The 18,024-nt window shown below is 33.4% G+C and overlaps 1 protein-coding gene across 1 annotated transcript; it reads right to left on the reverse strand.

Annotated features, from left to right (window-relative positions):
- Positions 1 to 14,815: 14,815 nt before the first annotated feature.
- Positions 14,816 to 16,502, reverse strand: LOC127074398 (UDP-glycosyltransferase 84B2). The gene has a single exon (XM_051015714.1). The coding sequence runs from the start codon at positions 16,440 to 16,442 to the stop codon at positions 15,030 to 15,032; it is 1,413 nt and encodes a 470-aa protein (XP_050871671.1). The 5' UTR covers positions 16,443 to 16,502; the 3' UTR covers positions 14,816 to 15,029.
- Between the last annotated feature and the right edge of the window lie 1,522 nt (positions 16,503 to 18,024).

The raw sequence follows: 18,024 nt of genomic DNA on the forward strand, positions 1-18,024 counted from the left end.
CTTCATGCTCACCGGAGAAGAAGGTGGCCCCGGTGGCCGTCCCTTTGCCAGATGTGTTGTGGACTGTTGGATCTGATCTCCAGTTTATATCCCAGCCCTTGGATCTTTTGACTTTTAATAATACCATGTGTAGCGCATTGACTTGGACCTAAGGTGGAAGCGCGCTTCTGGAGCGTATGATCTGACAGCTCAATTAATGAGCTCAGATCAAACGCTCCTTGTTTTTTTGAATTTCTTATTTTCTGATTTTATTTCTTTTATTTCCAATATTTTCAAAAATTCATATCTTCTTCATTTTAAATCCAAAAATTATGGGACCAATTGCATTCTTCTCCAAATAATTTCTAGTTTCTAATTTTGATTTTTAATATTTTTTATTTTGTCATTTGGTATTTTTTGTGAATTTTCTCTTTCCTGGTCATTTTTAATTCATTTTAAATAGTTTTTGATATTCAAAAAATACAAAAATATTTTCCCAACCTATTTGAATGATGATGAATCTATGAAAAATATTCTCATCAATTTTTTAATTGATTTAAGATTTATTTGAGATTTTAGTTCAATTAGGTTATTTTTGTTCATTTTTAATTGATTAAAAATAGTTTCTGACTTTTAAAAATGCTGAAATTTTTTGTCAAACTTTGTTTGACCTTATTGAGCTTAGGATAAATCACTTGGACCTTTCAAGGTTGATTTGAAGTGATTTTAAAGTTTGACCTTTCTTTTATTTTTTTAATTCAAGTTTATTTTAATATTAAAAATGCCAAAAATATTTTGCTTATTGTTTGACCTCCAATCTTCATCTCATTTCTGATTTCTCATTGTTTGACTTTGACTTTCAATGTCATTTGGTCAACACATATAGATTGGTACATTTGATTTCACCTTATGCACTTTATTCTTTCCATTTTCCTTTTCCATTATTCATCTCTTTCTTCTTCTTCTTCTTTTTCTTTTTTGATCAATGAGTTGAAGGTTGATAAGTTAGCATTGATTAGGGAGGCTTAATCTTCCTTGATTCAAATCTAATTCATCTTGATCAATTGATCAAATGAATGACTTTGCATTAAGGATAGGTTGTTTCCTAAATTATGCAAAGGACTTAAACCAATACAAGATCAATTCTCTTCTTCTTTTTTGCATGGCAAGTTGTTGGAACTTGGTTCACTAATCAAGACTTCTAACTTGTGTTGTTGCCTACATTATTATTGACCGGCCTCAGATAGTTGTGACTTCTACATAAGTCCAATTACGATTGCTTAACATAGCGCTAAATTTGCCTTATGGCACACTAACTACGAACACTAACCATTAACAATTAACATTTACTTTTTGCACTTTACTTTTATGCAATTTACTATTCTTGTACATATTATTCATTTGCTTTTTTCCTTTCCTCACTTGAGCACATGTTTATGTTAATGCCATTTGCCTTTTGCTCACTTGAGCACATAATTGTGTATATACTATTGTGCTTGTGTTTTGTTTTGATTGTTGTGAACCAAATGAAAAGAATTGGACAAATGGACTTAGACTTTAGGATCTTCCCTATGCAAATTTGGATTCAAAGAGCAACTAGGCATTGAGCCTTTAGAATGCTTAATCTTGAAGGTGAACATTGAAAGGACCATATTCTAAACTCCCTTTTGTCCATTCTTCGATTTGTAAATAGAACCTTTTGATATGTGTGTTCTTGTGCTAGGGATTCCATCTTGATTCAAGCTGGAGGAACCATTACCATGAGCTTCTAAGAGAGAGAGATCCAAGATACATTGAGGAGTCTTTCCAAGAGTTCATTTGAGTGTTGATTACTTGAGTTTATGCTTTTGTGTGATTGCTTATTCCAAAGGATGGGAGCTACTTTGATCATCAATATGATCTCAAGAGAGGAACTCCATTTATGGTTTTGTTTCTTATCCCTCAACTTTTTGCATTACTTAGGACCTTAGCCCTTCTTCTTCTTCTCTCCACTCTAACCCAAGCCAAACTTTTGTGCAAACATCTGACACTTGTTTTCAACATTAGAAACCTAAGCCCTATGCTTTTGATTTTCAAACTTTATTTTCATAACACTTATTTTGAATTGAATCTTTAAGTCCACTTTGACCATTTTGTATATACTTCTAATTGGTAAATATAACCCATTCAAATGTATTTTTGTGGTTTTAATGGCCACCTTCTAAACTTTTTCATAACCTTTAGTTATTAGGTTTGAGTTATCTTTGTGGTAGATGTAATACTCACCTATATCCTTAGTGATGGACAATGAGTCTTCCATGCTTATTATAGGGTTAACCCCTCACTAGCATGTTGAAGTTATCCTCACATGGTGGATTTGTGGTTTTAGGTTGAGTTTTCTCCCTTTGATAACAAAATACCTTAAGGCTTTCGGACTAATCAATTCACCAACTTGTTTCGAGATTTTTACCCCGAACTACGAGGTTTTGATCCTAATCTTTTTTAAGATGGTACGTAGGCAATGGGTTTATCCATCCAAACACAAAATGTAAATAACTTGTATATTCTCTTCTCATCCCCTCAATCATGTTTGCACAAACAAATTTTCGCAAAACAACAACCTTACCACAAGTATGAAAAGGGCTCCCTAGGAGTACCTAGGATGTTTTGGGTGCATAACACCTTCCCATTGCATAACCAACCCCCTTACCCAGATCTCTGATTCTCTTTTACTAGGTTTTGATTTGATAAAAGTTTTAGGTTTTTGTTCGCTTTCTAACCATTCCTTTGGATAAATAGAAGTGCGGTGGCGACTCGACTTGTATGATTTACCTTGGATTTAGTCAATATCTAATGGTAACGAATACCCCGCTACACATACTGACCTTTATTATGTTTTTATTTTTTCCTATTTACTCCTTTTTATTTCTTTGTTTATATATTTGGGCCACTGCATGTCTAACAGCAGACAAGTCATGGCCGAGTGGAAATGGTGTTAGCTCATCTCCTTCTTAATGTTGGGTTCGATTCCTACCTATGGCATTTTGTTTTTTTAGCATTTAACTTCCTATTGTTACTTTTTCATGTTTATGTCTTAACCTAATTTCTCCTATACTTATTTTTTAATGTATACCCTTTTATTTATTTTAATCGACAAAAAACATCGATTTTAATTTATGGATTCAATAACTCTCATGTTGTTTATCTATAATCATTTTATCGAGATATCAATAAAATTTCGCCGCGTTATGATTAATCGCATATGACATTTTGATTGTTGTCAATATGTGCAAACCGGCTTTGAGCACATTATTTAGGTTTTGTGTGTTCCTCAATTTCCATCAGTGCAAATCCCGATTTTACTCCTTTTGGTTTAATTTTTGATTATCTGGTAAATATAATTTTGCATTTGTTGTTTTCTTCACATGGCTTACTCTTTGGCCTTCTTACAATGAGACAGTTCTCTTGCACTTACACTCATGCATGTGCTCGTTGATTATTTTGTTCCATTTTTATTATTTCATTACTTTGAATCCCCATTTGACAAAGTGTACCCCCACTCCCCTGATGTGTAATAATTTTACCGCTTTTTATTTCTTTATTTGCTTGACTGTTTAGTTAGCTACTAACACAAGAATAAAATCAACCATTTCTAAAAGATCAAAAATAAAAACTCGATCCAACGTCGAGTATTTTCTCAATAAATAAATCAATCCATTTCTTCCTCTCATCCTATTCCATTTCTTTCAAACCTTCATCAAATGCTTGATCCAATGTCAAGCCATTTTTCATAAAAACTCAAAAAAAATATTAATTCATATTTAAGATCTTTTCAATAAAGATGGAAATGGAACATGGTGGATACCACGCACTCCTGAGACTAGGATTTGAGATGGATGTCTCGCCTATCCTAGCTCTCGCCATCATCCAAATTTATCTATTTTGTTTCTCTCAAACACTCATTCAAATTTATCTTAAACGTCCATCAATGCTTGATCCAACGTCAAGTCATTCTCATAACAAAACTCAAAAATACTTAATTCCTTTTAACACCTTTTCAATAAATATGGAAATGGAACATGGTGGATACCATGCACTCCTGAGATTAAGATTCGAGGTGGATGCCTCGCCTATCTTAGCTCTCGCCATCATTTAAAATTGTCAATGCAGTTTCCTTCAAACCCTTTTTTAATTAAATTCAAAACACTTAATACTTATTAAACACTTTTGCAAATGAGATGGAAGTGGAACGTGGTGGATATCATGCACTCCTAAGACTAGGATTCGAGATGGATATCTCGCCCATCCAAGTTCTCACCATTATTCAAAACACATCAAACCAATCAATTTCTTTTCTCGCCGTCGTGCGATTGACTCTTAAACCTTTTCTCAAATGAAAGGTACTTTGTTTCAAAACAATGCAAGGCAATGTTTCTCCACCTTCTTTGGGTAGTCCAACAATGTTTTCGTCGATTTGACACAAAGTAGCTTTCGCTAAAATCGACCAACAAACAAACATTTTTCTACCCAGAACTACGTAAGCCTTGATTTCTCTGTTGAGATACGTAGGAGCAGGATTTGTAAATCTTGTCAGGCCCACTAATAAAAAACTTAGGTTTAGTCCTTCGTTAAAAACCCAAAAACATTCTCCTCTCTTCTTTTCTTTCTTTCCCACCTAATAACTTGAAAAGCCTAACATTTCAACTAACACTAGTGCACACAACTAACCTAATGGTTCCCGTTGAGTACAACGGACGTGAGGGGTGCTAATACATTCCCCTTGCGTAATCGACTCCAGAACCCTGATTTGGTTGCGACGACCATAATCATTGTCGTTGTCTTGGGTTTTATCGATATTTCCCCTTTCCTTTTTAGGAATAAATAAAGTTCGGTGAAGACTCTATTCAGTCCATCATTACGAGCGTGCGATTGCGCTTTGCTAGGTCGTGTCTCTCATTTTCCTGAGGTTTGACACTCATCAATTTGGAAATTGGTTCACAGTTAGCTGTCAAATGAGAGATAAATCTGGAGATATAATTAAGCCGACCCAAAAAGCCTCAGACTTCTTTTTCAGTTTTGGGAGGTGGCATGTCTTGAGTTGCTCGAACCATGTCAGGATCAACATCAATGCCTTTCTGACTAACATTAAAACCCAACAGTTTACCAGATCGGACCCAAAATGTGCATTTTGCAGAATTCAACGCAACTTGAACTTTCGGAGTCTAGAAAATAACTTCCTCAAATGGTCTAAGTGGTCGTCTTCAGTCTTGGATTTAGCAATCATATCGTCCACGTAAACCTCAATCTCTTTATGAATCATGTCATGAAAGAGGGTTACCATGGCACGCTGATACGTTGCCCCTGCACTCTTCAAATCAAACGACATGACTTTGTAGCAGTAAGTTCCCCAAAGTGTGATGAAAGTTGTATTTTCCATATCATCTGGAGACATCTTTATCTGATTGTACCACGAGAAACCATCCATGAATTAAAAAACAAAGAGTTGAGCAGTATTATCGACCAAGACATCAATATGAGGCAAAGGAAAGTCATCCTCCGGGTTTGCTTTATTGAGGTCTCTATAGTATACATACATCCTGGCCTTTCCATCTTTCTTTGGAACCGTGATGATGTTGGAAAACCTAGAGGATATTCATAAATAGCTAGGAAGCCATCATCAAACTGTTTCTTAACCTCTTCCCTGATTTTCAGTGCCATGTCAGGTTTGGTCCTTCTGAGCTTCTGCTTAACCGGAGGAAATTTGGGCTTGAGAGGAAAATTATGCTTAAAGATCTTGGTGTCTAAACCATACATATCTTGATATGACCAAGCGAAGATGTCAACATACTCTTGAAATAATTTAACCAACTCAGTGTGTACATGCTTTTCAAGGGACGCCCCTATTTTTACTTATGTCTCGGCTTTATCAGAATCCAGGTTGATAGCTTCTACTGTTTTTTGTAAGGCTAATATCTTTTTCCTCATGCTCAAGGAGCCTTACTAGTTCAACCGGCAATTCAAAATCTTCCTTGTTGTCGTCTTCGACTTGGTTAACTAGAAGCCCAGAGATACAAGAGACACTAGCCATGTTGTTACAAATGTATTTATTTTATCTGCATGTTTATAAGCTTATTTTAGAATGGGCTTTTTGAAAAGTGTAAAGAAAAATAAACTTTTTCCATTTATTTTTTATGAAAAGTAAAATAACTGAAAGGAGAGGAACTTGATTTTGAATGCAAAAATACTTTCATTTATTAATCACATTATGTTTAAAAAACAAGGAGACCCTTACAAGCTATCCTCTTATCTCGGGCCAAGACAAGGGATTAAGAAAAAGAGAATGCATTATGTATTAATAGAAAATATTATGGGGACCACAAAAGCTGTCTAGTTGTCTAGCTTAAAGCCAGTTTGGCACTTGTGCACAAAACTGGTAACCTCTCTTCTACTAGTACCTGCAACATCAATGAATGCTACAATGTTGTCTCTTTGAAAGCCAACATTGTTAAATTTGACTGGGCTGAACTTCTTTTGGCTCTTTGGATCTGGTAGGCATGAAGATGGGTAGTAACCGACACCAAAGTGATCATGCTTTTCAGTAACATGAACTATTTGACCCCAACCAAGAGGAGTGCCTCTCTCCAGAGTTTCCTTGGCGCTTTTTAGAGATGACAGAACAACCTCCAATGTTGTGTCTTGATTTGAGGTAGCAGAGCTAACATCTTCAAAATCTAAATAATGAAGAGGGATTTCAACTATGCCATCTTAAGTCTCCATGTACTAGAAGGATGACATTTCACTAACAAGTAAATCTTCTTCCCCGCAAATAATGACCAATTTATCTTTGAACATGAACTTCAGTTTTTGGTGCAGTGTAAAGGTCATTGCGCCAGTGACATGAATCCATGGTCTTCCCAACAAGCAGTTGTATTCCGGGTTGATATCCATCACTTGAAAAGTAATAGTAAATAAATATGGTCTAATACGAATATGTAAGTCCACCTCACCAATAACTTGTCTCCTAGAACCATCAAAGGCTCTCACGACTAAAACACTGGCCCTCATCTCATACCCTTCAATCAACAATTAACTTAATGTTTTCTTATGCATTACATTAAGTGAAGAACTAGTATCTACTAGGACTCGAGACAACAAGGTGTCGATGCATGTAACAGATATGTGCAGAGCTTTGTTATGGTCAGTCCCCTCAACAGGAAACTCAACTTCATTAAAACCAAAATATCAGCTTGATGTGATATTTTCCACTACATCATTAAATTGATCAACAGTAATATTATGCATCACATGCGCAACATTCAGGACCTTCATTAGAGCTTTTTTGTGAGCCATAGAGCTTAGCAACAGGGATAACATCGAGATCTTTGATGTAGTTTTCCCTAGTTAATCCATAAGTTTAAAGTCGGTCTTTCTAATAAACTTAAGAACCTCTTGGCCCTCTTCTTGAGACACCTCTTTATTATGCTTCTTAGTCTGATCTTGCTCATTCACTACCTCTTTGCCTCTGGAATTGACAACTTCTGCTAACTTTCTTATGGCATCTTTTTCTACAGGGGGAACAGTTGGCACAATTGTAGTAGCAGGAACAAATGTTGATGATGTTGATGCCCCCTTTTGTTGGATATGGGTTATTGAAGTAAACTTCTCTTTTGAAGGAGGAACTAGTGGTGACGAAACTGCCTTCAGAGTGTATTTAGGAGCAAACACACGATCACTACGGGCCATGCCTCTTATTCTAGATATATTCACGATCTTGTCCTTAGATAATTGTATTTCTTTTCCGCCCACATGAGCAGTGGTATCATACATCCAAGGCACTGCCTTGGTACTCTGATAAGGGAAAGGCCCATGGACACAAATATTGATAGGTTGAATCTTCTTTACAAGGATCTCAACTTGTTTATTCCTTTAAATGATAGTAAACAGTTCAATGGTTGAAACCTCTTCGACAACTTTGGCTTTAGTGAATTGGATCACCCCTTGATTCATTAAGTCTTGCATGCAAATTTTTAGTTAAACACATCCGTCAAGCTCTATTTCACAAACCGTACAACCATCATGGAGACCTTCTAGGAACTCATGCTCTTGCAACTTTATCAATACAACTGTCATAGGAGTCTTCACATTAGCAACTTCTCTAATCAATTAAGTACATTCTTCCTCCTTGCTCACATTGACAACCAGCCTGTTATGAACAGGAAAAGGATTTTTTTTCATATTAGGTTGCTCTTCAGAGAAACATAAAATCTTCTGGTCGATAAGTTCTTGTACCTTGGCTTTGGAAACTAAACAATCCTTCATGGCATGCCCTATGTATCCCGCGTGTAACACACATGACGCATTAGGATTATGCCTAACATGGTAGGGGAAATGGCAGGTGGAATTTCCCTTAGCGCGATTGCACCTATGAGGTATGGTATCAATTGGGCACATGGTACCAGGATCTTATAATATTGAGTATGTCTTCCATTTTGATTATTACTCCATGACCTGTTCTACCCACACCCTTGGTTTCTATCATTCTGCACAGGATGTCGGCTTTGATGAACTTGATCCTATAGAGGCTCCTGGCATTGAGAAGCTTGAGCATGTAGAGGTTGTTGGTATTGAGGTTGTGGTTGATACTAGAATGGTGGTTGTTGGTACTAGGAAGCAGCAACATAAGGATATGGGTAGTATGGCATGGGAGCCATATGAGTTTCAAATTGGGGGTGGATGTTTTCCATGACAACAGTGGTCTCCTATTCCTTTTTCTTAGTCAAGCTACCTTGTAGTTTCTTGTCCACTGCCTGTTGATTAGCAGCGCCAACAATCTTCCCAGTTTTTAAGCCATTTCCAATACGTTTTTCGATGGTCACAATGTCAGATAAATTTGAAGACATATTGCCATCCATTTTCTCAAATTACAAACCTTGAAGCGTACCCATGAAAATGTTAACCAATTTTGTATCGGACAACATAGGTCTAACGTGAGTAGCCATTTCTCGCCATCTTTAAGCGTAGTCTTTAAAAGTTTCATTCATTCTCAGGAGTTGATTTTGCAACTGCATTCTTGGAGGAGCTATGTCCGGGTTGTATTTATAATGTTTTAAGAAGGCTTCAGACAAGTCCTTCTAAGATCGAATCTTGTTGCGCTCAAGACCTATAAACTAGTCAAGAGATGACCCAGATAGGATATCTTGAAAGCAATGGATAAGCAACTTGTCATTATTAATGTAGGAATCCATTTCCTACAGTACATAGTGATATGACTTCTCGGGCAACTGATCCCTTTGTATTTTTGTAGATTTGGTACCTTGAATTTTGAAGGTAAGACTACGGTTGGTACTCGACATAATTCTTTAGCGTCCATACCATACATGGAAAACCCCTCAATAGCCTTGATGCACTCATATAGCAACTGATATTTAGCAGGCTTGCTTTGACTTGCACTAGGAATATTCTGATTGATAACCGGACCTTATAGATAAACTTGTGAATTAGGAAAATTAGCAGCTTATGGAGTAGTTTGAGCATGTGCTTGAGGATAAGCAGACTGAGGAAACATCTGAGCATGATACATTGCACCAAGATTAACAATCTGACCAGGTTGAACCCTATACGAAGCATAGGGTGCCCCAAGATAAGAAAACAATGGTACATCAGCAGAAGGTGCCCCAAGATGGGAATGAGGCATTCCATATTTGAAGCCTTGGTACGGATACTGAGAATTAGGCCGAGCAACTTGAGAAGGAATTTGAACATGAATGTGAGGACCTATGTATTCAGACTCGTTTTCATCTAGTGCCTCGATAGTTATAGGAATCGGTGTCCATCGTGGTTGCTCTTGTGGAACATTATTAGTATCCATTGATTACTGGAGGGGAAATTGAGGAGGCATTCCCCAAGGGTGAGTAGTAGAATTTCCCATTAACCGGATGCACATCAATTGGCTGATAAGGAACGAAGGAACCCCCATTAGCATTCTGTGGAACACAATTATGAGGCATACCCTAGGGATACACAACAGGATGCACATTGGGCCCCGGAATAAAGCATGGTTGAGTCGGATAGGTTGAGCATCATTCTCAATAGGAGTTTCAACGACAGCAAAAGTGGTAGCGTCTTTTTGAGTACGAAGGTAATATAGGATGGAGTCCACCTTGCCCTGAAACTGATTCATTTGGTCCTAGAACCGGTCCAAAGTCTCCTTATAAGTAACATTCTCTTGTTCAACATCATCCATAATTTTTTGTCTGTTAGCTCTTATGAAGTACTTATGCCAGAGAGTTTTCGTTTTTCTCTGGATGTTTGAAAGAGAAAAGTATGAGTGTTTTGTTTTTATTGATGGAATGCATATAAATGTATGAATGCATGCATGCAAAAAATTAAAAAAATTCCTTTTCATGGACTCCGAAGATTGTCAATTTACATATAAGTAATCATACAATTGCAAGAAGTAAGACAAAATATAAATCCAATAATGAAAAATACTCATTTTATTCAATAAAAGGATAAAATGGTTACAATCTCAGGGACTTGCTCAATGAGCTACAAGAAGGTCAACTTTGAACCTTTCAGATACAACCCTACAGATAGAAACAAAGTGAAAAACAACCCACATAGTGTTGTGAGGAAACATATCAGTATAGGCTTTCTTCAGCAACCCCGGGAGATCTTCAAGTGTGTGGTCCGCAAACTTGGCTAGGCGTGCATGTCTATCACTCCAGTACTGTGCATCCTTGAGGATATTATACAATAAGGTGTGATAAGGTCCATGCATAAGGATTTGTATGAATGTTTCCTTTTGATCCAGGAGAACTTGAAGATGACGATTGTGTCTTTCCCAATGAGTGGCCTCTTGCTTGAGGTGGTTGGCATCCTCTAGGTTCTGTGATTGAATCTTCAACTCTCCGACTTCTTTGAAAACCCTATCAAGTTCAGCTTGGCACTGAGATAGAGACTTGACTAACTTCTCAGCACAATCTTATTCACTCATCAACTCCTTCTTAGAATGCCTCAACTGGTCTCGAAGCTTGTCAAGTTAGGCCTTATAACTTAGCTTCATCTTGCTATCTTTATATTGAGCCTCAACCAGTTGTTTCTTCTTAGCGCAGAGGCCCCCATAAGGTTCCTTTAGAGTTTCACCCACTTTCCTTATCTTGTTTTGTTCTACTTAAACCTCTTCAACCGCTTTGAGCACTTGCTCCCTCTTCTGATTGAGGTTGAATTTCAAGTTTTCCTTCTCTAGTGTGAGCTTACCAAGGTCAGATCAGAAATCATTTTTCTCCTTCTCCAATAACTTTATAGGATGCTTGGGTTTGTCCACTTCGGAGATAGAAACAACTGGAGGTCTAGTCGGCTTGAGGCTCGTAGAAGGTTCCCAAGGATACGATAACTTGATAGTCTTGACACTTGATCTAACCCAGTATGTATAAGGCTTCAATGCAATACAATTTTGTTTATCAAGTTTCTTTTTCCCAATACGATAAATCTTGCCCCAGACACAACGTATTCTCTTCAGCATCTTAGAATCATCAACCCATTCAGCTATAAGAAATTCTTCCAACAATTGGTCTTCAGGCTTATCTTTTAACAGATAACCCATCTGACGAAGTGAAAGAACATTACTGTAGTTGATCAATCCACCCTTGGCACCAATAAGAGGAACAATCTGGAAATCACCGCAACTAAAAATAGGTTCAACCCCATCATAATCAAGGTTGTACCATACTATGTCTTTAGAATTCAAAGATGTCAACCTCTGGGACCACTTCAATGCTCCCAGATTATCGGCAAAAGATCATTTTCTTGGAAAGTGAGTCAAGATCCACATGTGAAGTAAAGGAATACAGTAATTAATCATTCCACCCTTCTTTTGGTTCCTCCAATGGAAGGAGAAAAAGACATCGGCTAGGAGAGGGGGCACTGCATTTTAGGAGATGAAGGTGGTGATAACAACTTTGTCAATGAAGCCATCAATGTTTGGGAAGAGCACTAAACCATAGACTAGGAGAGCGAAGACAGAACAAAAATCATCCTAGCTTCCACTATTAACAAATATAATGTCTTTCTCAATGAGTAACTTTGAAGGAAACCCTCTGATGTTACCCTTGGTACGAAGATTGGACTCAACCACCTCCCTCTTGAGATGAAGGGCTTAAGCAATCACTCCAAATTCTGGAAAACCATATGTAGTCATATAAGGAACTTGATCTTTGACAGAAATACGGAGGATATGGGAAAACTCTTCTAGAGTGGGAGCCAAAAGGAAATCCTGGAAAGTGAAACAATACCAAGTGGGATCATAGAACTGAGTGAAAGTAACAATCAATATGGTATTTTCTTTGGTCAACAAAACACCCAACAAGTTACCATATTTCTTCTTGAAGGCATCTATGTGATCACCAATTGAAAAAGCTCCAAGCTTCTTCAACTCATCAAGCTTGGACTCCATGAGTTTGTCCTGATATGTGTTTCTTCGGTCAGACTTCTCCATAATTGAATGATCTATTATGAATGACAGACTGTGGATTCTCTTAAAATGCACATGCTAAAATCAATTTAAATATGATGTAATGGCAACACAATCATCATGAATTCAAAGGTTTGACATATTCTGATTTGTAAACACTGCTCGGTGTAGGTTGAAAGGTTTGACGTAGTCATGAGAACAAAGGTATGGAGGGTATTGGTTTCCTGCAAAAATCCAATATCCTCTCACAGGTACATACTAGTCTTCAAAGGTAACCCTACAAAGGTCCCTAGAGTCATGGACCCATTTTGATATACCATTATTTGGGACGAAAAAGATCAGTTATAGAGAATTTTACAAATTTGTCTTTCATTAGTTATATGAAAAATATAAATTCAAAGAAGGAGAATAATAAATATTAAGGGTATAATCGAAAAATAACATTAATGATTCATTAAAATGATAAAATGACTTATAATTGTCATAAATATTTATTCCTAAACTGACTTTTAATAAAAAAACAAAGAAAATATTAAGACTCGGTCTCGTAAACATAGTTGATAAGCAATAAGCTAGCTATGATGACTAATAGTTGATGAATGATATCTTATAATTGATGACGGATAGATAATAAATTAATTTGAGTGTTTGATAAATTAACAATAACAATTGCTGATAAATACAAAATGACATAAAATGACACTCTTAATAAAGAATTAATAATTTTATTTTCATGTATATAATATTATTAAATTAATTTTTATTTAATAAAAATAAATATATTTATAAACACATGAAAAATATTTTAAATATATATTTAAAATTAAACATAATTAATAATACAAATGAGATAAAGGAAGATAGAAGATATGAAGATATATGTGTGACCTATCTTATTTCCACCATTTTAAATATATTAAACATTTATAATGTTATAATTTCAAAATAATAATAATACAAATGAATATATATATATATATATATATATATATATATATATATATATATATATATATATATATATATATATATATATGATATTTCCTATTTTTCAATTTAAAACATATTAGTTTTACTTTAAATTATAATAAAATATAAAGAATGATACTTAAAATAATAAGAATACATGAAAAAGCTACAAGTTAAAAGCTACTTCAAATAATTTTAAAAATATATTACATTTTTTATTTATTAATATGAGTTAAAAAGTTATAAGCTAAGAATTAAAAACTTTGCATCGCCTTTTAACAATCCTTTTATGAATATCCTGATACACTTTCTATTTATTATATTATTAATTTAAACAAAATTCATGAAATTTATTTCAATTGTAAATTTTTCTTTTCAAAAATTTCTTATTATTGTATTTTTATTATTTAGAGCCAACCCAATAATAATTAAAAGCTAATGTTAGAAAGGGTAAGTAAATCTAAATAATGATCATTCATTTAGTTTTTTTTATAAAATTCATAAACTTGTTCCAATACATACTAAAGATATTCTTCTCCAATTTTGCAAATTTATATAGAAGAAATTATATCACCATTTCAATTATTTATTTATTTTTTAAAGAAAATAATTTATTATTAATTATACTACTTCATTTAATTGATAATATTATATATTATTATATATGTTTTTTTTATTGTTTTAAAATATATATATCACTGTTGAAAATTTCATATAAATTAAGTAATGTAGATTCCTAAATAGGAAAAAAAAATTTATTATATTGCAATATTATCCTTCAATAATGATAAAAAGAAATTTGAAAATTTGAAAAAATAAATAAATAATAAAGAATATCACTTTTATATGTTTACAATCTAGTGGACTTTATTTAATTATTATTATTACTACCTCCATTTTTATCACAAGTCATTTTAATATTTTCTTAGAAAAATAATTATTATCGTATGAAAAAGAGAAATTATAAAAAATTTTATTAAATTATTTTTTATTAATTATATGAAAAACATAAATATTTAAAAATATAATAAAAAAATAACATTAATAATTCATTGAAAATGTACAACGATTTATAATTTGTCATAAAAATCTTTTTCACAAAATGACTTATAATAAAAAAACACATAAAATAATAAGGTTGGTTTTGTAAACATAGTTTATAGGTAATAAACTAGTTAAGATGACTGATAGCTAATAAATTAATTTAAGTATTAGATAGTTTAACGATTTCACTTGCTGATAAATGAAAAATGATATAAAATGATATTTTTAATAAAAAATAAGTGATATTTTTTATTTTATATAATATTATTAAATTAATTTCTATTCGATAAAAATAACCATATTAATAAACAAATACAAAATATTTTAAACAATATGTAAATTTTGTAATGAAATTTAACAAGATATAGAAAGTAATATGTAAGGTCAAACTAATAATATAAATGAAGATATGTGTGACATTTCCTATTTCCACATTTAAAATGTATTAATTTTACTTTAAATTATAATAAAATATAAAGTATAATAATAACTTTATGTTAAAGTAAAAGGTACAAACAAAGAAAATCGGCTACATCAACTTGCATACGTGATGTTCACCGCCGTCCATAAAGCATTGTAGAGTACATCAATCACTTGGATCATTCTTAGAAGTCAATTCACCAAGAAACTTATTCAAGTTAACACTAGAACTGCCACCTTCCTGCAAAGCTTTTCTTGCAGACTCTTTAATCTCCAAAGCCCTCTTCCTAAACTCAGCAGCATTAGGCCCTTCCACAACCTCATAAACACACCTCTCAATCTCTTCTACACTTCCAACCCCATCTTCTCCAACTTTAATTCTCACCCCATTCTTAAACACATTCTCAACAAGCATAGCATTGGTTGGTTGATCACTCCAAGAAGGGTAACCAATAACAGGCACACCAGATATCAATGTCTCAAGTAATGAGTTCCAACCACAGTGACTTATGAAACCAGCCACTGCAGGGTGCTGTAACACCTTCGTCTGTGCACACCATTTCACAACCAAAACTCTCCCTTCAGTTTCTTCCAAAAACTCTTTTGGTAATTCATAAGCAGGATCCTCTGATGCATATCCTCCATTATTAGCTGGCTTAACAACCCACAAAAAGTTGTTGTTGCTATTCTTCAAAGCTGTAGCTAAATTAGTCATTTGTTTTTTTGACAGCACAACCAAACTACCAAATGATATATAAATAACCGATGAATTTGGTTTAGTATTAAGCCACTCTATGCATGAATCTTCAGCGTTCCACATATCAGCACTAACATTACTTGTTTCCTTTTCACCTAATAGAGAAGGTGAAACCAATGGTCCAATATTATAAATTGGAGTTAGTGAATCCAATGACTTCACTATCTCTTCCTCAATTTCACAAAATGAAGCACCTAAAACCCATTTCACTTTATCCAAGCCATTAATTAAACCAGCCATAACTTCCTTAAACTGAACAGGACTAGAAGGAAGTATCATCGAAGGAAGATCTCTTACCTCTAAGGTTGGTAGCCCAGGTAAATGCACCTTCTCATTAGGATCCTCCAACTTGGGAAAAACATCAGTGCTCTTGAAGTAACGATAGTAAATCGAATAGCAAGCAGAAGCTTGAATCCAAAGCATTGCACAAGGGATGTGATATTTAGCAGCAACATCAATAGCCCAAGGGACAAAGGGGTTGACAATAACACATGAAAATGTTTGATTTTTGAGGTTGTCGATGAGATTTGAAAGGTTTTTAGGACCATTTTCGCGTATCGAGTTGATTACAGCTTTTGTATCGGAGCGGTCGAAGTCGATGCTGAGACCGTCGGAAAAGAACTCAAGTCGGATACCTGAGTCAGATAAATTCTGGTCAGTATTTTTGAGCATGCGTGCACGACCTTCTTCGGTTGTGGCTATGGTGACATGAACACCCTTTGAAACGAGGCGTTTGGCGAAGTTTAACATGGGGTTAACGTGACCTTGTAAGGCCAGTGACACCATGAGAATGTTGATGTTGGTTTTTTCTGCTACTGGCATGGTTACTGATTGCACAAGCAACAGAAGCGAAACACTATAGTGTAAAATTGTGAAAGAGAGATGGCTTGAACAATTATGTCTTCTTAGTCCGTATTTATAGCACATTTTTATACAACTGTAAAAAAAATCAAGTAAATGCATGTACCTATACATTGAATTATTGATTTCTTATATTATAAGACACATATTAATGGTATTCAACAATATTTTTGAAAAATAAAATAAAATCAAAAGTATTTAATGATTAAAAGCTAAAGGAAAAAGAAAAAAATGACAACATTTAAATGGTATTTTATCTAACATGGTAAAACTTAAAAGTATAATTCTTTGATACTAATAGACAATATTAAAAACATGAAACGGTTTGTGAAATTGTTATTAGTGTTACCATTGTTAATATTCATATTTGATTTTATTTTTTATTTTTAATTTTTTATGATTAAAAATGAAGGAGATTAATAAATAATATTTTACATTTATAAATTTAATATAAAAGGAAATGGGATATTTATTTTATTTTTAATGTATATATTTTTTAATTTAATTTTTAAGTAAATATTATACTTTTTTAAACTTTTATATATATATTATTCCTGTCCATACCTATTTTGTGAATATCTTTGTATGAGTTTAATTATTCTACTTATTTCAGATTCTACGAAAGAAGCGACATCGTTTATAAAATATTTTAGATTTAAATAGTCTTTTGATCTTTATAAGTTGGTGTGATTTTGATATTTGTCTATCTATATATATAATTTTTAAAAATAATCTCTGAATTTTAAAATCATTTTTGTTTTAATTCCTAAAAATAAAATCCAAACGATAATCTATAAAAAAATCTGCAGATTTTCATGCACATTTTAATTTTAAGGACTAAAAATAAATAAAATTCAACATATAAGGACTTTATTCAGATAAAAAAAATGCAATAGTGAAAATAATATATAATAGTGAAAATAATAATATACAATAGTGAAAATAATAATATATGATTTATTCATTGTATTATGTTTTTGAATGCATGCATACAATTAAACTTTTTATATGTTAATGAATTATTTTTACTTTATTTAAAATAAAGTTTTTCAAAGTTACTTATTAATAGAAATCTAATCAAATTTGACTAAACAAATTCAAAAAGACTTATTATTTATCAAAGAAGTGTTGAGTCAAACTATTTGAGTACGTGTATGGTATAAATTCTTTGGGCGATTTTATTTTTTAAAAATATATTCTATTTTTCTTTCATATTTTGTGTTTATTTAAACTATTTTTAATTTCAAAATTTAAATATTTATGAAATATAATTGTAATTTTTTTTAATTTTAATATAAAAATAAAAGTTAGTTGGTATTTTGCCCCTGTCATATAGGTGAACTTTGAAGAATCACTTGTAAAAAAGTTTGATTTTCATCCTTAACATTTGAAGATTTTTTTTATTTTGATCCCTCGTGAGACCAGTCAACAGAATATTTGATGCATCAGTCTTATTTTTTAACTTTTATTTATTTTTAGAGACATGAACGACTTAGAAAGTCAATCTAAATTTAAAAAAATCAACAAAGTTGTCCATGTCAAT

The sequence above is a fragment of the Lathyrus oleraceus genome, chromosome 4, assembly GCF_024323335.1.
Source record: "Lathyrus oleraceus cultivar Zhongwan6 chromosome 4, CAAS_Psat_ZW6_1.0, whole genome shotgun sequence".
NCBI lineage: Eukaryota > Viridiplantae > Streptophyta > Magnoliopsida > Fabales > Fabaceae > Lathyrus > Lathyrus oleraceus.